This window comes from Tamandua tetradactyla, chromosome 9 (genome assembly GCF_023851605.1).
Source record: "Tamandua tetradactyla isolate mTamTet1 chromosome 9, mTamTet1.pri, whole genome shotgun sequence".
Lineage (NCBI taxonomy): Eukaryota > Metazoa > Chordata > Mammalia > Pilosa > Myrmecophagidae > Tamandua > Tamandua tetradactyla.
In genome coordinates, this window is record NC_135335.1 from 107800700 (window position 1) to 107820992 (window position 20293).

The 20293-nt window shown below is 40.4% G+C and overlaps 1 protein-coding gene across 1 annotated transcript in view; it reads right to left on the minus strand.

Moving 5' to 3' along the window:
- Window positions 1–20293, minus strand: part of ELOVL7 (ELOVL fatty acid elongase 7) — a 102586-nt gene that overhangs the window by 38126 nt on the left and 44167 nt on the right. Inside the window, exon 2 of the mRNA XM_077117240.1 lies at window positions 2029–2126. Coding sequence (XP_076973355.1) covers window positions 2029–2092 — 64 coding nt within the window. The 5' untranslated portion in view covers window positions 2093–2126. The remainder of the gene's footprint in view (window positions 1–2028; window positions 2127–20293) is intronic.

The window sequence follows — 20293 nt, forward strand, 5'->3', positions numbered from 1 at the left end:
AATAAATAATCCAAGATCATGCAGCTGGTCAAAGCAGTGTCAGAACTTAAATCCTGGTCTTCTCATCAGACATCCCTCTATCCTAACTCCTCTTCCACGCCTTCAAATTCATGTAACTTCAGATCTGCAGTATTCCCTGCCTTCTTTCTGCCTTTTCTCTCTGCTACCCTGTACTGTTTGCAGTGTCATTTCTAGAACTCTCCTCACTCCCTATCTTTACCCATCCTTAGCCCTTTGTCATTTTTTAAAAATCAAATATTACTTAGCATTGCTAATAAAAAGTAAATTATTGATCCATGGATAAAAGTGGAAGTGGAATTCTGAAGTGGCTCACATTAAAACATCTTATAACTTCTAGAACTAAATAGATGGTGATCAATATCTACATAGTCTCATCATTTAGACATAGTCCAATTTAGTTCTTGAATTAGAAGAGTGATTACCTGAATCTCCTAGGTTCTTGCATTTAGGATAGCAAACAGCAGAGTTGGATAGTAAGAGATCCATTCTTCTAATCAGTGCTACCTCAAAAAATGTACCCAAATCTTTTTCCCTACTTCAAATAGCGAGAGTTCAGGTAGCAAGGTACACCTTTACTTTGATAAGCAATTAAAATTAGTATCTAAATTGAATTTTGAACATATGAGAACATATTACTATATATTTTTAAAGAAGGAGAACTTAACAAAAACCTACATGTTCTTTGCATCATTTCATAAGTTGAAAAACTAAGAAAAAATAGTAAGAAGAAAATATGCAAATAATCACTCTCCATTGCTATTTTAAATTGAAGCTTCTCTACTTATGAGCCACTAAAAAAGATCCTAGGTATTCTCCAGGGCAAAACTGTCAGGACCTTTTTTAGTGAATTAAAATTGGTCTTTAGCAGTCTAGTGAAAGAGATGTTAATCATAAAACAGATGCCAATCATAAATCACTGTAAACTGTAATATAATTCCAACTTTCATAGGTGCCAAGAGGGGGTGCTTTTACCTCCTCAATTTGGTGTGCACATGATTTCTGGCTGACAGGCAAGAACGAATCTAAAGTGGCGATGGTAGTGTGTGTATGTACATAAATCGAGTTCCAAATACAGGAATATTAATCATAATCAGAAAACATAGGTTCTAACCTTTTCTGCCATCAACTAACCATGATCATGTGATGGTCACATCTCTGTGACTCAGTTTCTTCAATTCTAATGTGAGCAGTTAGCTTTGACGACGTCCACAGTTCATTTCAGCTTGATCCCTTATCTAGTTTAATTTTTTTTATCTTTGTTAATATTTTTAAACTAATTTTTGTAGTTATAAAAGCAACACATGTTTGTTGTGGTTAAAAAAATATAGACAGATAAATAAATAAAACATACCCACAACCCTACTATCCAGAGAGAACTCCTAACGGGCACAAAAGAAGATCATTTTCTATGTGGGGTTTTATAACCTACTTTCATTCAACATATTTAAAACTTCTTTCTTTGTCACTAAATGTTCTATAATACTGATTTTGTTTTTCTTTTATGGGCAAGGGGAAAAGGCAGGCATTGAGGAATCACTCAGGGATTTTCCTTTCCCAAGAACACGCTCCCTGCCCTTTCTGATATACCTTTGGGGATAGAAGGGGTGCAGCCCCTCCCATTCAAGAATCCCCAAAGACAGAGCCATTGCTGGCAGTAACTGTTATTTCCCTTAGGAGCATTAGGGCAGAGCGAGCCTAAGAGTACACTCCTCCAAAATCACTTTTGATGGCCACCAAATTGGAACGTGCCATCATGTATTAACCAGTTTCCTTCACTAGATACTTAGGCTATTTTCACTTACATTGCAATGAACATCTGTGGACCTCTAATTTAAAACACATCTGCAATGAAATCTTTGATACTTCCTCCTCATTATCTAGTAGTAAAAATCAGTATCTAAGGTATCTATGAGGGTGTGTTAAGTTGCAAAGTCTGTGATTCTGTTTCAATGGGAATCTGACATAAAAAGGAAGGATGAGCCTCAATTAAGAAAGTTGGTTACTCACCAGCATCTTTGATCCAATTATCGTAAAGACGCACAGTCCTTGATGTAAAGTCACTGAAGGCCATTTTCCACAGGATTTACTCACTCTTTTAAAGGATTCTTCAATTAAAAAAAAAAGAAAGACTTTTATGATTAATAAATACAAGCAGTCAAGCTTCTAGTAATACAATATTAAAACTGCTAAAATGTTAAAATGAATAACTGGCAAAACAACAAACTTTCTTACTATCGGTAAATGTATTACTGGATGACATTAAACCCTGATGCAGTTGCAAGCATTTCAGATTTTTCCATGAGTATCCAGGGAACTGCACTCTTCACTGAAAAAAGGGAGCAAATACATATACAAGGTACAGAAGGTCAAATGATTTTAAGAATTCTCACAGAAGCATCTCTATTCAATGGTGAAAACAGAAATCAGGAATGGATAGTACAGCAATGCTGAAGTAAAAACTCAGCAGAAGAAAGTAAAAAAGATATACAAATTTTCAGAGATGCTACTCTGATGCCAGGCTTAGAGGTGATCTTCAGGTCTAATAAGGTCTTCTCTGTGCAAGTTTTAACAATTTAAGCAGAATAGAGGCAGAAAGAAGGAAAAAAGAACTGCAAGAGTCCAAGGAGAAGCTGCCTAGAGTGGAGTTTTAGAAATCCGCTTTCTGATCAGTTTATCTGGATAGATAAACAAGAATAGTTGGGAAAACACTGAAAAAAAAGAAGACCAATGGAGGGAAAATAGCCCTATTATATCTTTTAAAAGACTGCACATCTTCAATAATTAAAACTACTGTTTTTTTTTCTTTCACGGCACTGGCACAGGAAGAGACACATCAGTGAAATAAAATAGAAAGTCCAGAAGTACACCAAACACATTTGGAAGTTCAGAACTGTATTCCAGAATTCTAAGATGTACACTTCCCCACATCTTAACATCTCTGGAGTCAGGCTGTACCTTACAAACTGGCAAAGTGTCAAAGTTTAATTTACAGTGCTTTTTCTTTCTTTTTGGGGCATGAAATAATTGTGTCACATAAAAATGGTGTATTTGATTCAAGACATATGGTATAGGATAAACATGGCATCTCAAACTACTGGGCACTGAATTACCAGCAGTTATTCAATAAATGGTGTGGTAAAACGTGATAGTCCTCTAAAACAAAAGTTGTATTCAGGGTGGGCCATGGTGGCTCAGCAGGCAGAGTTCTTGCCTGCCATGCGGGAGACCTGGGCTCTATTTCCTGTGCCTGCCCATGCAAAAAACAAAACAAAACAAAAAAAACGTTGTATTCAAACTTTATACTATAAACCAACGTAAGATCCAAATGGATAAAAGATTTAAGTAAGACAAAAAGAACCCTGGAAGTACATGATGACAAAACAGAACACTTTTATAACCTTACAATGGCCAAGGCTTTTCTAACTATTATTTAAAATACAGAAGACATAAAAAAGAATATTAGCAAATTTAAGTAAATAAAAATCAAGGGGGGAAAAAAGTAAAAAGCCAAATGACAAACCAGGAAAAAAGTATTTCAATTTGTATCACAAAAAGTTACTCTCCCCAATATACAGAGTTCCTAGAAATTAATAAGAAAGAGACTCAAAAGCCAAGAGAAAAGTATACAAAGTGTACAGAAAAGGAAATACAGATGGCCCTTACACATATGAAAAATCGTATAACTTTACTCAGTCAGAAATCGGCAATACTTTCAATCTATCAATAGGCTAAAGTCAAACACTTTTCATCAATCAATTTTAGGTGGGCTAAAATTCTTTAAAAATTAACTTTGTTGGAGAAACAATCTCTCCTCATACACTGCTGGTAGGCATGCAGATTAGTATTAGTTTGTCAATATCAGTCAAAATTATAAGTTTTTTTTTTGCCCAGCAATCCCAGTTCTGGAAACTTATACTACAAATAGACTTACCAATATTCAGAGTGACATATTCAAGGTTATTTCTTGTAGTAGTTAGTAACAGAAAAAGACTGGGAACAACTCAATGTCTATTCATAGGGGGCTGGTTAATAAATGATAATACATCCACTTCATGAAAAATTATGCCTCTGTAAACATGAGGAAGCTGACATGGAAAGATCTCCAAGATAAATCTCTGTGTGAAGAAAGCAAAGGAAGGTACAGAATTTTTTTAAAAAATTGCCACTAGAGAGAAAAGGCACAAGAATATAGATTCACAATTATTTATATTTGCATAAAAGGACACCTATTGAGAAGGGAATGGGGTGCAAACGGGGATGAAGGGATGGAAGGAAGGTGTTACACTGTTTGGGTTTTGATTCATGTGAGTGTATTACCTATCTAAAAATGAAGAATTAAAATATCTTTAAAAAGAACAAGAAAAGAATCAGCTGCACTTTTTCTAGGGCATCCATACACAAATGCATATACATACAAAATGCATATACAAAATATGGATATTATCTTAATTCCTCAAGGGTCATTCCCTCCCCCAGCCCACCCCTATGGGATCTCTCCAAATCCAGGGAGACATCTCAAAATGGCCTCTGATTTGACACATCCTGTGTGCTCAAGCTGAGCTCAGATTTGAGACTGGCTGCGGTGATGCCAGGGTCTTGCCAGAGTCAGCCTGGGCATTTGCTTTTCTGAGGATCATTTCTATAGTGAAGGTGTGATGTGGGGCTATAAAGCAGGGGTTTCAGGATCACGAGTACTCGGTAGGAATCCCACCACTTAATAGCTGAGTGACTCTAGGCAAAATTAAAACTCAGCTTCCTCATCTGTAAAATGGGAATTCCACAGTCCACTGAGTTAAAACAAGCTAACTCATAAGTTTGTTTTGAGGACCATATGAAATACATGTTCGTAAGGATGGTAGCACAGAATCTGATAAAGACATTCAATTAAACTCAGCCATTATCATTTTTAGAAATAAATTATGCCAATTGAATTGGAAAACACCTGGACAAACACATAATGTAGTATGGCTGAATGGCAGTTTGTGGAATAAATCTAGAGAAAACTTGACTCCTTTCATTTTACAAGCTGATACGTCATGAATTAAATATCAGTATTCCCTTGCTGTTTTCCAGCCATATCAGTACAAGAGTTTTAGACCATGTTCAAAGCAACTTTCTCCCCCTTCTTAACCACTGATATAACAGACCCCAAATCACTATTCTCATAATTAAACTCCTGAAATAATGTTAAAGATTCTAATTCTGGAAGGCATGTGGTGGGGTTACCTCTTCTGATAGTGTGAAGCTGTATATACTCCAGAAAAGCCAAGTCTTAACATTAATCCCTTCCTGTGGATGTGGGAACCAAGCATTGTGGTTCTTTTGGTGAGCAGTATCTTAATTTAAGATGTGACCTACCTCATTCAGAGTTAGTCTTGTAATCCTCCTGCTGGAGTAATTTATATGAGAATGAAATTCAGACAAAGAGAGGGAAAACCACAGAAACAAGAGGACCTGGGTGGGGAAAGCCCTGGGTCAGAGGATCATAAGACTCCGGGAATACAAACGGATCAAGTCTGGGAACATTCTAAACGGAATGCTCTGCTATAAATTCAGTCAGGTAAGGTATAGGCACACACCCAGTTTTTCTTACTAAAAATGGTGGCAGAAAAGAAGGAAAAGAAAAGTGAAGGAAAAAGCATACCCTGGAGAATCTGAGGGACTGGTACCAATGAGACTCTATCAAAACATATAAAAAGCTTTAGTGGCAGCTTTACAGTCCTTACGAAATACCCCCAAGAGCTGATTGCTGGGTAGGGGTCGTGGTATTTCTCTGTTGCTGTTGCATGGGGGACTAGAGCACTGTAGAAATGACTATTACCAGAAAGGAAATTTACGGCCAGATTCTTGAAGGGCTCGGTGGGCACAAAGACCAGGTCTGCCAGAACCGACTCCTGTTAAATGGCACCTGTGGTGAGGGGCAAGGGATGGGAGGCCCCAAGTGATTTCCAAATTTAGATCGTTCTCTTATAAACAATCACTCTACTTCTCAATGAAAAGAGTAGAGGGTGTACTGATTTGAAACTATTATGTACTCCAGAAAAATCCATGTTCTTCTAAAAAGAAACTTACAAATGGTTTCATAGATAAGTAGATCAAGTGAGGTGGGAATGGGGGAGAGATGAGTTTAATGATCAATTAATTTACTACAGGCTTTTTCAACTTGTGATTTGTAAAATGAGGTCAGTTCTAAAGGATCATATGGCGATATTAGTGGAATAAATGTAGAGCAGCCTGAGGTGACTATGTTGGAGGAAATGCTTATTTAGATGGATGCATTCCAGCCTATTAGTTTAAATTCTAAAGAATACCTACGGCAATATATAAGATTCTACAAAAGTTCATGCACAAGGGTGACTTTCTAGAAACCTAGAACCACCAGATCTGTCTCTGGACAGCTAAGTGCTGAAATGCAGAGGGGCCAGCCTCTCTAGAACATGAATTAGTTCCATCCCTCTATCTTATATTGTCAATAGACCCTTACAACATGAAAAAATTAGAATGGGCATAACCCAAATACCCCTAAAGAGTGGGCAAAAGATCAAAAGTGATGGTGGAGTTATACAGAGAAGGTAGGATTTAAGAAATGAGTAAGACTGCTGAATCGTTATATTGATATTTCTTTTACTCTCCAGTATCTTAGAGCAGCTAGAAGTAAAAACCTAAAATTGTGGAATTGTAACCCATACCAAATTCTGAAATATGTTCTACAACTAATTGTTAGGATGTGCTTTGAAATTTATTGCTTTTTTATATATTGTTATTTTTCACAAAAAAGTAAAAAAACAAAAACTTATTACAAAGCCACACTAATCAAAACAGCACAGTACTAGCACAAGGAGAGACATACAGACCAACAAAATCAAACTGAGAGCTCAGAAATCAATCATCACATTTATGACAAACTGATTTTTGATAAGGGGGCAAAAGCCACTCAATTGGGAAAGAATAGTCTTTTCAGGTGCTGGGAAAACTGCATCTCCACTTGTAAAAGAAAGAAGGAGGATCCTACCTCATACCTTACATAAAAATCAACTCAAAATCGATGAAAGAGCTAAATATAAGAGCCAGAATTTTAAACTCTTAGAAAAAAATGTAGGGAAACATTTTCATAACCTTGTGTTAGGCAATGGTTTTAGCCTTTACACCTAAAACTCAAGCAACAAAAGAAAAAAAATAGATAAATGGGGCCTCATCAAAATTGAAATTTTCTGTTCCTCAAAGGCCTTTATCATGGAAGTAAAAGGGCAACCTAAACCATGGAATATTGTGTATCTGATAAAGGATCAAAATCCAGAATATATAAAGAAATCCTTCAACCCAACAACAAAAAGACAAACAACCCAGTTCAAAAATGGGCAAAAGATTTGAATAGACACCTCTCCAAAGAAGTTATACAAATGGCCAGAAACACATGAAAAGATGCTCAATATCCTTAGCCATTAGAGAAATGCAAATCAATCCATAGATGAGATACCATTTCACACCCACTTAGGATGGCTATTATTAAAAAAAATTACAAGTATTGGAGAGTATGCAAAAAATTGGTAACACTCATTCATTGCTGGTGGGGATGTAAAATGGTATAGCTACTGTGGAAGGCAATTTGGTGGTTCCTAAAAATGTTAAGTATAGAATTACCATATGATGCAATAATCCCACTAAGTTATATAGCCAAAAGAATTGAAAGCAGTAGCTTGAATGGATATTTAGCAATGTTCACTGAGGCATTATTCACAATTTCCAAAGACTGAAGCAATCCAATGAATGGATAGACAAAATGTGGCATATACATATAATGGAATATTATTCAGCTGTAAAAGGAATGCAGCCCGATACAAGTGACAATATGTTTGAACCTTGAAGGCATCCTATTGAATGAAATATGCCTGACACAAAAGGACAAATATTGTATGATCTCACTGATATGAAATAATTAGAATATGCAAACTCATAGAGCCGGAATCTAAAATATAGGTTACTAGGGGCAGACTGGAGATAGGGAATAGGGAATTAATACTGAAAATGTACAAAATTCCTATCTGGGACAAGGAAACTGTTTGAAATTTCCATGTCAAGCCAGATCTCAAACAAGTATCTTTACTATTCTTTCCATTCCTTACTATACCTTTATTTCATCTTGGTTTTCACTTCCTTACTTTCCCTTAATAGGGGAATGGAAGGGAGCTACTAAGAATTAGGTGCCAGCGCACTCACCTCCCTCCACCTTGGGTTAGTGAGTTCTGCCCGGGAGTGCAGAAATAACCCCCCCCCCCCCCGCCCCTTTAAATTTCCTGGTGTACCTTTCTTCTTTCTCACCCTTTTGCCTCCTAAACCTTTCATCTGGTGCCGGAAACCCGGGAGAGGAGCACGGGTGCCGCCTGCCTGGACAAAAGGTGCCCCGGCTTCCTCTCTCCTCCTTCCTCCACATGGCCAGCGACAAGGGATCCTTTGGCTGCCGCTGCATCCACCACAAACTAGGTAAGTCCCTTCCCTCCTCGCCCTGCTGCCGGGTCTCACGGCTCCGAGAGAGCCTATCTGTTAATTACACTCCGAAAACCGTGAGTTTACGTCAGGTTCTCTTCTGAGGGCTGAGGTGAACGGGGACGCCCGCAAGCCTCACACCCTTTTACCAGGACTCGAAAAGCTGTGGGGATGCCCCACTTCTCATTTCCCTCCCAAATTCAGGTCCAGGACCCGAAAGGGCCTCAAACCAGGGGGAGACGTCCCCCCACTTGTAAGAGCTCCGAGGACTCTCAGGGCGTTGGGACGCCGACACCCCCTGGGCTGGTCCTTTCTCCTTTGAGACCCGGCAGTATGGGCAGCAGGTCCTCTCGCATGGGCCTGAGGATGGGACTTTTGATTTTAATATCCTTACCAACCTCCGCAACTTTTGCCAGAGGAACGACAAATGGGCCAAAATTCCTTATGTCCAGGCTTTTTTCCTTCCGCGCCCCCGCCCCTCCCTTTGTATCCTCCTCTCCCCCGCTCTCCCCTCCCCTCCCTCTAGCGGCGCTCCAGTCGCCATCTTGCCTTTCCCTCCCCCCTTCTGCTTCGGCGACATCTCAGTCACTATCTTCTCCTTCTCTTCCTCCTTCTGTTCTGGTGATGTCCCAGCCGCCATCTTGCCCTCCTCTCTCCCCTTCTGCGCAGGCGGCACTCCCGCCGCCATCTTGCCTTTCTCTTCCTCATTCTCTGCTGGTGGTGCTCCAGCCGCCATCTTAACCCCCCTTTCCTCCGCCCACTCCGGCAGCATTCCAGCCGCTATCTTATCCTCCCCTTCCATCTCCATCCAGTCCCCCACTCTCCTCAACAGCCTTGTCCTCCTCACCTATAAGCTCTCATACCTGCTCAAAGAACTCTTTACTGTCCACTATGGGAAGTTGCGGGACCTGAGGGGTTAGTTCGAGTACACACCCCTTTCTCCCTGGCTGACCTCTCTAATATTGAGAAACACTTAGGTTCATTCTCCAGCGACCCAACTGCCTATACTAAGGAATTTCAATATCTAGCTAATGCATATGATTTAACCTCGCATAACATTCATGTAATCTGCTCTTCTTCCCTGACTACAGATGAAATGGACCGCATTTTCAATACAGTCAGAGCTCATGCTAACCAGGTGCATATAACCGACCACACCATGCAGGTAGGGGCTGAGGCAGTGCCAGACCGAGAGCCAGGGTGGAAATATCAGGTTAACACTCCAGCAGGGAGGAACAGGCAGACAAGACGGGACAAAATGCTTATATGCCTCATAGTAGGCATACAGAAAGCTTCACATAAAGCAGTAAACTTCCATAAGCTAAGGGAAATTACCCAGGGTCCTGATGAAAACCCATCCGTTTTTCTACACCGGCTCACAGAAGCCCTCTCCCAATATACCCGCCTAGACTCCGACTCGGAGGCTGGTAAAACTGTTTTAGCCACACACTTTATATCCCAATCGGCTCCAGATACAAGGCATAAACTTAGAAAAATTGAGGACCGTCCTCAGGCCCCTATCCATGACCTGGTAAATGTGGTCTTTAAAATTTTTAATACTCGTGATGAACTAGAGAGGGCAGAAAAGGAATCCCGGGACCGCCAAAAGGCAAGTTTACAAACCCAATCCCTGATTGCGGCTCTGCAGCTTACTTCAACGGAGAAGAAGCCGGCTACAACTAATCCACCACCAGGAAAGTGCTTCAAATGTGGCCTCGATGGACACTGGTCCCGCCAGTGCCCCAATCCTCAACCGCCCAAGAGACCCTGTCCTCTCTGTGGTACAAAGGGACATTGGAAAAGTGACTGCCCCTCGGCGCCTGGCCGTGGGGGGGCTGTCCTTCCAACCCCCAACCCACAGCTAGCAGTCCTGGGCCTGGCCACCGATGACTGATGACGCCCGGCCTCAGCGACCCCGATCACCCTCGTCGAGCCCAGGGTAACAATCAAGGTAGCGGGTAAGTCCACCTCCTTTTTAGTGGACACAGGGGCTACCTTTTCTGTTCTCCCCTCTTACTCAGGTCAACTCCTTCCTTCCCAGGTCACGGTTATGGGCATAGATGGCCGTCCTTCGTGCCCCTTAACTACTGGGCCACTTACATGTTTAATAGATGGGTACCCCATTACACACTCTTTCTTAGTAATGCCTTCTTGCCCCAGCCCACTAACGGGGCAAGATCTTCTTGCCAAATTAGGAGCCTCACTACACTGGATAAAAAACCCTCAAACAGAACTTCATAACAAGTGGCAGACTAACGTCACTACCCACAACACCACCTATGCCCCCAAAGGACAATATTTCTGCTGTAATGGAACTCTTACCAAGTGCCTTAACTCCCCTGCCCCGGGACCATGCTTCCTGGTAACTTGTTCCTCGATTGACCTTCTATGGGGAGTCCGAACTAACTTGACTACTGCCCTCTCCTCGCTCAAAAAGGGCTGCCTTTCTTCCTATCCTAGTAGGTATCAGCCTAATGCTTCGGTCGCAGCCTCAGCCGCAGCGGGAAGGGCACTGGGACACAATATTTTCACCTCTCAAAACTTTTGAGACTCGACTACAGGCAGCCCTGGAATCGACATCAGAATCCCTTTCCTCTCTACAATGCCAACTCACCTCACTAGCCCAGATAACTTCAAAATTGACGGGCCTTAGACCAGCTGACAGCTGAAGAAGGAGGAACGTGCATATTCCTACAAGAGGAATGCTGCTATCACGTCAACGAGTCGGGTCTGGTGGAACAAAATAGTCAAACCCTAAACAAACTAAGAGACGATCTCTACCACAGAGAACAAGGAACCAACTCTGCCTTAAGCTGGTTTTCTTCTCCTCTGGTGACATGGCTCCTCCCACTAATAGGACCAGTTATCCTAATCTGTCTCTTTTTCCTCCTAGCTCCCTGCCTCCTCAAGTTCCTTCAGGGACGCATGAAGGAACTATCCCGGGTAGCAGTCAACCAAATGCCCCCGCATTGTTGTCATCACCTGCCCTCCTCACCAGATTCCTACAGCCAGCCTCCCCACTCCTCTAGCCATGACAGTTCTGGCCTATAACCCCACGCCACCCCATTACAGCAGGAAGTAGCCAGAAAGATCTCAGCACCCTATTATCACAAAAAGGCTGGAATGTTAGGTCGGGGGAACGGGGAAAGGCACTGCAACTGGAGCTGCAGAGGCTGTGTCACCCTTCCCAACCTGACTTCCGGAACTAATGAACCACCCCTTCTGGATGTTACCTGACCTCCATCCTTAAAAGCTGCCTGCGCTGAAGCCCACATGCGCACTCACCTCCCTCCATCTTGGGTTTGGTGAGTTCTGCCCGGGAGCACAGAAATAAGCACCCCCCCACTTAAAAAAAAAAAAAAAAAGAATTAGGTGGCTCTGTTATGTAAATACAACACTGTATATGCATAATCCACCTGACTAATACAGACTGCATTTCTGTTTGTATTACAAACATTGACACTACAGTATAATCAAGATTCTTGAGTTTGAGCGAGGAGGCAGTTAAACACTAGTTTAGATGTTTATTTATTTAACAACCACAAAATGTTAACATGAAAACTTTTAGAAATGAAGGTGTCTTGAAGCCAAAGATATGAGCAATAAGCCCTTCTAGGTAATACAGTTCATGTAAAGCCTTAAGTACAATGCTAATGAGCATTGTGCTATTTGTTGTGCTTATTATTTCTATGCTAACAGGGCACCTCCAGGTCTAGAAGCAGCAATCTAAAATCCTTCCCAAATCTCCAATCCCAAATCGACATTCTTTAATTTGAGAGATGTGCAAATGCAGAGAAGAGTCAGAGAAACTTTAGAGCAAATACAGCACGAGCTCGAATCACCAAAAGGTATAAAGTTCAGTCTAAGGCAGCAGGGGATAGAAGATAGAGATGGCATCCCTGCACTCAGGCAGCCTCATGTGGAAAGATTCTAGAAACAGAAATTAGTAAGTCTGAGCAAGGAGCAGCCTAAAGACTAGACAATCGTGACCACCTGGACTCAGGTGTCAGAAGTGATAAAATCCAGGGCAGGCTAGTACAATTCCTAGTACAATGCCTTGAATATAATAGTTGCCCAACATATATTTGCTAAATGAATTCTAAAAGGTCATAAATAGAAAAATAAGGCAAGGGAAAGCAAGGCAAGGCAAGGGAATAGACCAAATGTGCATCATGCAGGCCTTCCTCTCCACATTTTCCAAATAAATGCAAAATACTTCTCTTATTCATTTTCTCCTTAAACAAAAAGTATTTTTTGAGCACCTGTTTTTGTGCAAGGAAGTGCTAAGCAAGCTACAACATTATTTTTAAAATATGATCCCTGAATTCAAACAACTTTCAACCTGGCAGGAAAAATAAACACCCACACAAATATCTACAATGCAAAACAGAATTCAGGGTCACACAAACAGTTCACACAGACTATTAAAAGGTTTCAGGAATGAAGGCTTCATATCTGGTACTGAGGCATTACAAGCTTAACCTCAGTATTTCTGTTTAACTTTATGAATTCATATGTATCACCTCAGTATTACTGTTGTATAATTTAATGAATTTATATGTATTTGTGCCTATTGTCTCATGAATTTATGTATGAAATTATGTACTCCTAAAATATGTTAAAGCAGGGAGTAAAATAAAATGTCTGCGGTGTCTGTCTGGCCCCGGTCACGCCCACAGACCCTGCCTCGGGTCATACCCACAGAACAGGGGTCCTCTGTGCGTGTCCCATCTCAGACAAAAGAAATTCCGTTCCTTTCCAGTGTTCACCGCCCTTTCCTGTAGTGACTCCCGCCTTGCTTACCAGCCTAAACAATCTGGAAACCAAGAATGTTCGGGGCTTAGACTTCGGACAGAGAGTCCTCTAGGTCTGCCGGCAATAAAGCTTTGGCCACATCTCTGAGAATCAGGTGCTTTCCTGGGAAAATAGAGTTTTTACTACTTCATTTCATGCCACCTGTAAGAAAGGCATAATGGAGGAGAGGACACAAGAGCTGCGCCTTGAAAATAGGATGTCAACAGACAAAAATGTGTGCACCTAGGAAAGAGGAGAGTCATATATCGAAAACAGAGGGACCTCCAAGGAAAAAATTCATTTGTTCACTCAACCTATATTCTTCAGTACCTGCTACATATCAGACACTGTGTTAGGTGCCAGTAATACAGCACTGAACAAAAATTATGCCTTCATGAAATTATGCAAAAGCTCCCAAATGCTTGTTAGTCCATTTGAGTAAAGTATAACACTAACTGGGGAAACAATGGCATGATCAAGACAGTACATTCTGGTGGTGGTACTTGATTATGGAGGAACCAAAAGCCAGGATAAAGATTATTTTTTGGACTTGCTTCTTTTGACAAAGAGGAGTCATTATAGGTCTTTCAATTAATCATCAAGGTGTGTTTTGTAAAGATTGACTGGGTGGTCAAGTCCAGGGTGGGGTGACTGCAGGGTGTGGTTTAGAAGCAAGAAGATCAATCAGGCAGCTATTGCTTCCTATTGGGAAACAGCCAGCATAAGCAAGGATTTCTAAATCTGAGATGCCATTGCTGATTTAGCCAAATATTTTCTATAATAAGACTGTCTTATCTATGACAGCATGTATTGCTCAGAATTGCAAAAGCATTGTTTATTAATTCAATTCTTATCTTTTCCATTCATCAAGAGGCAGATACTGAGTCTCATTATCTTTGTATTCCCAAGTGTCTAGATTAGTGCCTGATATGTAGCAGAAAATATTTGTGACATGAGTGAATAACAAAGTGAAAATATCCACCTAACTTGGAGAAACACCAAAAACTGGAGTTCAGGATTAAAGGTCATGGTCAGCTAGAAAAAAAGAGAGGTGATAATTAACACGGGAGCAGAATAAATCTCTGTGAGGTATAATATAGGAAAGGAAATGGCAAAGGGCAGCACCTCAGAGAACACCCATGTTTAGAAAGCAAAAAGAGAAGCCAGGAACAAACATAAAGTAACAGCCAGAAAGCTGCAGAAGAAAGCTGCTTGGTAGAATTTCCCTCTAAAATAATGAAAGCACATAATGGTTTAAAAATTAGTTAATGGTCCCAAAATATCACAGAAGCAACCAAATAAGGAAAGGCAGATGTTCCAAATCTCAAAAAGTCATGGCCCAGGTAAGCGGTGGAGCACAGTGGTATCCACCACAAAGCAAGCTTCCCAATCGAGCACTATTTCCTACCCCAGCTGTACAAGTGATGCAGAAGGATCTGAAAATGCTCCTAAGAACCTCCAGATCTGAAAAGAAGACAATTGACTGGTAATCTAACCTTTTCTTCCCCAGCTGGGGAACCGAACACCAGGACAGCGCTGATGATGGAGGCTCCCACACTGAACTGGTGAACAGATTCAGATGCCTTAAAGATGTCCCACTGGGAATGGGACACCCCTGTGGAGTGAAGTGAATCTTGGTGTGGGTATTTAACAACATTTCAAAAGTGAGGATAATGCATTTTAGGTATAACCTGCTAAACCTCTTTCCTTCTTCTTCTTTCCTTCACCACCCATGTCTTCAGGCTATAGGAAAAGTAAGCATACATTGATGTTAGCTCTCCAATTGTAGTGTGGTAAGGAAAAACAAATGGGCCTCAGAAATACTGTAGTAAAAGGGCGAAAAGTTATCCAGAGCATATGAGAACAAATAGATGGTCTGACCAGGTGCTTAACTATTCATAGGATGAAGATAAAATGACAGGATTACTTCACAGCTATATATATATATATATAAAGAAAAGCAAGAAAGACACATAGCAGACAAAGAACCAAACCAAGAAAAATAAAATGTAGCTAAAGGAAAAAAAAAAAAGCACAAGTGCTCCGAGTTCAAAAAAAACAAAAATGTTCTTAAGATGATGAGACGAAAGGATGAAATGGAACTGGAGGATGCAGAACTAAGAAAACAAATTGAGGACCAAAGCATCATTATAGTATCAATAAATTTTTAAGAAACAGCAAGAAGCAGAATAGTCATAGCTGAACACTGAACTTCTGACGTAGAAGGAAGACTGAAAGAATCAAGTGAAAATGACAAAGGTTAAACAATAGATGAAAGCACTAGGGAGGGTAAAGATGACCCAGTGTAAGTATAACAAGTATTTCTAAAGTACAGAACTCAACAAGAGAACAAGTAGTAATCTGAAATTATGTAATAAAAGAAAATTTCCTCCTGACTTTTACAAATTGACAGGAGCAAATCAGATTGAAAAAAAATATGATACAGAACAATCAACATCAAGACAAATCCTGGTGACATTGATGCAGTAAAAGAAAAGAAAGAATTGTTTTGGGCAGCCATGCAGAAAAAGAAAACCAAAGAAATCAGAGAAGACCTAAATAAATAGTTAGACATGTTTATAGACTGAAAGACAATATTGCTGAGATGCTAATTTTCAAATTGAACACAATCCCAATCAAAATCCCATAAATTTATCATATGACCCAGCAATCTCATTCCTAAGCATTAACTCAAGAAAAATGAATATTTATATTTACACAAAAACCTATATATAAATGTTCATAGTAGTTTATTCATAATCACCCAAATCTGGAAACAACCTAAATTTTCTTCAACTCATAAGTAGATAAACATACAGTGGTATATCAATTCAATGAAACACTACTTGGTGATAGAAAGTAATGGACTCTTGATATAAAATGGATGCATGTCTAATGTGCATTTATGATAAGTGAAATAAGCCAGACTCAAAACTACATGTTACAGAATAAACTTATGAAGTATGTAACAACATGGATGGACCTTGAGAACATTATGCTGAGTGAGACTAGCCAAAAACAAAAGGACAAATACTGTATGGTCTCACTGATACGAACTGACATTAGTGAATAAACTTGGAATATTTCATTGGTAACAGAGACCATCAGGAGATAGAAATAGGGTAAGATTTGGGTAATTGGAGCTGAAGGGATACAGACTGTGCAACAGGACTGAATACAAAAACTCAGAAATGGACAATACAATACTACCTAACTGTAATACAATTATGTTAAAACACTGAATAAAGCTGCATGTGAGAATGATAGAGGGAGGAGGGCTGGGGATATAAATGAAATCAGAAAGAAAGATAGACGTTAAAGATCGAGATGGCATAATCTAGGAATGCCTAGAGTGTATAATAATAGTGACTAAATGTACAAATTTTAAAAATGTTTTTGCATGAGGAAGAACAAAGGAATGTCATTATTGCAGGGTGCTGAAAATAGATGGTACTTAATATTTTAAAATGTCGCCTTATGTGTGAGACTAAAGCAAAAAATGTTTGTTACAAAATTTATATTTTGACTAGTACATTTCCTAATATAACTTATGTAGATAGTTTGATTGAAGACCATAAGTAATTGGAATCTCAGGTAGGACATGAGATTTTGTTGGTTTGTCCAGAGATGCCCCAACGAATCCCAGAGTGATTCAATCAATGAGTGGAAAAGTATTTGCAAAGTCCCCTTCGGGGAGTGGTGAGAACGGGGAGAAATGCAACTTTCCCAAGTTGAATTCTTGATATTCTCACAAGCAGTGTGGCCACCCAAAGCTATAGGCTGAGCCCCCAGTTTTGGGGTTTGTTCATATGAAACTTAACCCAACAAAGGATAGGTCAAGTCTACTTAAAATTTAGGCCTAAGAGTCACCCCCAGGAGAACTTCTTTTCTTGCTCAGATGTGGCCTCTCTCTCCAGCCAACACAACAAGTAATCTCACCACTCTCCCCCTCTCTGCGTGGGACATGACTCCCAGGGGTGTGGACCTTCCTGGCAACGTGGGACAGAAATACTAGAATAAGCTGAGACCAGCACCAAGGGATTGAGAAAAACCCTAGAATGAGCTGAGACTTAGCATCAAGGGATTGAGAAAACCTTCTTGACCAAAAGGAGTGAAATGAGACAAAGTGTCAATAGCTGAGAGATTCCAAACAGAATTGAAAGGTTGTCCTGGAGGTTATTCTTATGCATTAAGTAGATATCATCTTGTTATTCAAGATGTAACGGAGAGAATTCCAGGTCGGATGGCGGCTTAACAACATGCGCATTTTAGTTCGTCCTCCAGAACAACTACTAAATAACCAGAAACAGCACAAAACAGCTCCTGGGGCCACGTCAGTAACCAGACACACAGCGTACCCCAGTCTGGACCAGCTGGACCGGCAGCAAGCACCCCCCAGAACCGTGAGTTCCCAAAACTGCGGCGGCCAGCGCCCCTACCCCACAGGCTGCTTTCCAGAGGGGAAAGGAAAGGACTTTACCAGCAGCAGGGACTGGGCACAATCAAACATCAATTGTGGAACTAATTAACAAATTCTGACTACTAAAAATAGGCCCCCAGCTTAGGTGAAACTGATCAAAGTGGAGGTTGCTCATTTTTGCCCCTGCACCAAGGGGGCAGGACTGACAGAAAAAGGGGGGGGGGAGGAGAAGGAAACAGAGGTTTCTGTGGCTGTGTATCTACAAAGGCTTGACTGCCTCTGGATACAGTGGCAGGACTTTTCAGGCTGCAACTGCCCCAGGCATAGGCAGAAGTGAGCTCTTTTGGGGGCTTATCTGGAGCTTGTGCCCTCCCCAGGGGAGGGGGGAAGCCCCACCCAGGTGGAATCCCTCCATCAAGGAATTCAGACACCAAGGCTTGGTAGTTTGAAGTCATTAAAACCAGCCTACAACCTCTCCTCTGTCTCCACCACGCCCCCAGCAGGGAGAGTGTGCCAAAGTTAAAGGTACCGCATCATCTTATGCTGGTGGGACCTGCAGGCAGACAAGCACCACATACTGGGCAGGATAAGAAAAACAGAGTCCAGAGACTTCACAGGAAAGTCTTTCAACCTGCTGGGTCTCACCCTCAGGGAAAACTGATGCAGGTGACTCTTTCCTCCTGATAGGAGGCCAGTTTGGTCTGGGAAAATCTGGCTGGGGTCTATAATATCTAAGTAGACCCTCCTAAGTGTGTGTGGGGGAAAGGCACCACACAAGCAGGGCAAGAAACAAGAAAACAAGAACTGAAAATTTCTCCTCTGTTAAACAAACTTAAGCTAAAGGTCCAGATAAAGCTGAACGGATTCATCCAGCAAGAAAACCCTAGATAAAAGAAGTGAAAGCAATCTCCAGAATAAACTAATAAAGGTAATTAAATGCCTAGACACCAGCAAAAATAACAAATCACACTAGGAAAATTGAAGATATGGCCCAGTCAAAGGAACAAAACAACAATTCAAATGACATACAGGAGCTGAAACAATTAATTCAGAATGTACGAAGAGACATGGAAAACCTCATCAAAAACCAAACCAATGAATTGAGGGAGGATATAAAGAAGGTAAGGAAAGAACAAAAAGAAGAAACCGAAAGTCTGAAAAAACAAATCACAGAACTTATGGGAATGAAAGACACAGTAGAAGAGATGAAAAAAACAACAGAAACCTACAATGGTAGATTTCGAGAGACAGAACATAGGATTTCTGAACTGGAGGACGGAACATCTGAAATCCGACAAGAAACAGAAACTATAGGGGAAAAAATGGAAAAATATGAGCAGGGACTCAGGGAATTGGAAGACAATATGAAGCGCACGAATATACGTGTTGTGGGTGTCCAAGAAGGAGAAGAGAAGGGAAAAGGAGGAGAAAAACTAATGGAAGAAATTATCACTGAAAATTTCCTAACTCTTATGAAAGACTTAAAATTACAGATCCAAGAAGTGCAGTGTACCCCAAAGAGAATAGATCCAAATAGACATATTCCAAGACATTTAATAATCAGAATGTCAGAGGTCAAAGAGAAAGAGAGGATCTTGAAAGCAGCAAGAGAAAAGCAATCCATCACATACAAGGGAAGCCCAATAAGACTATGCGCAGAACTCTCAGCAGAAACCATGGAGGCGAGAAGACAGTGGGATAATATATTTAAATTATTAAAAGAGAAAAACTGCCAACCAAGAATTCTATATCCAGCAAAATTGTCCTTCAAAAATGAGGGAAAAATTAAAACATTTTCAGACAAAATATCACTCAGAGAATTTGTGACCAAGAGACCAGCTCTGCAAGAAATATTAAAGGGAACACTAGAGACAGATATGAAGACAGAAGAGAGAGGTGTGGAGAAGAGTGTAGAAAGGAAGACTAAGAGTAAAGGTAAAAAGAAGGAAAATTAGATATGACATATAAAATCCAGAAGGCAAAATAGTAGAAGAAAGTACTACCCATGCAGTAATAACACTGAATGTTAATGGATTAAACTCTCCAATCAAAAGACATAGTCTGGCAGAATGGATTAAAAAACAGGACCCTTCTATATGCTGTCTCTACTCAAAGGACACGAGGCCAAGGACACAAATGGACATTTACACACCAATGTTTATAGCAGCATTATTAACAATTACCAAGAGATGGAAACAGCCAAAATGTCCATCAACAGACAGTTGGCTAAACAAACTGTGACATTTACATAAGATGGAATATTATGCAGCTGTAAGACAGAATAAAATTATGAAGTATGTAACAACATGGATGAACCTTAAGGACATTATGCTGAGTGTGATTAGCCAGAAATAAAAGGACAAATACTGTATGGTCTCACTGATATGAATTGACAATGGTGAATAAACTTGGAAAATTTCCTTGGTAACAGAGACCATCAGGAGATAGAAACAGGGTAAGATATTGGGTAATTGGAGCTGAAGGGATACAGATTGTGCAACAGGACTGAATATAAAAACTCAAAAATGGACAGCACCATATTACCTAACTGTAATACAATTATGTTAAAACACT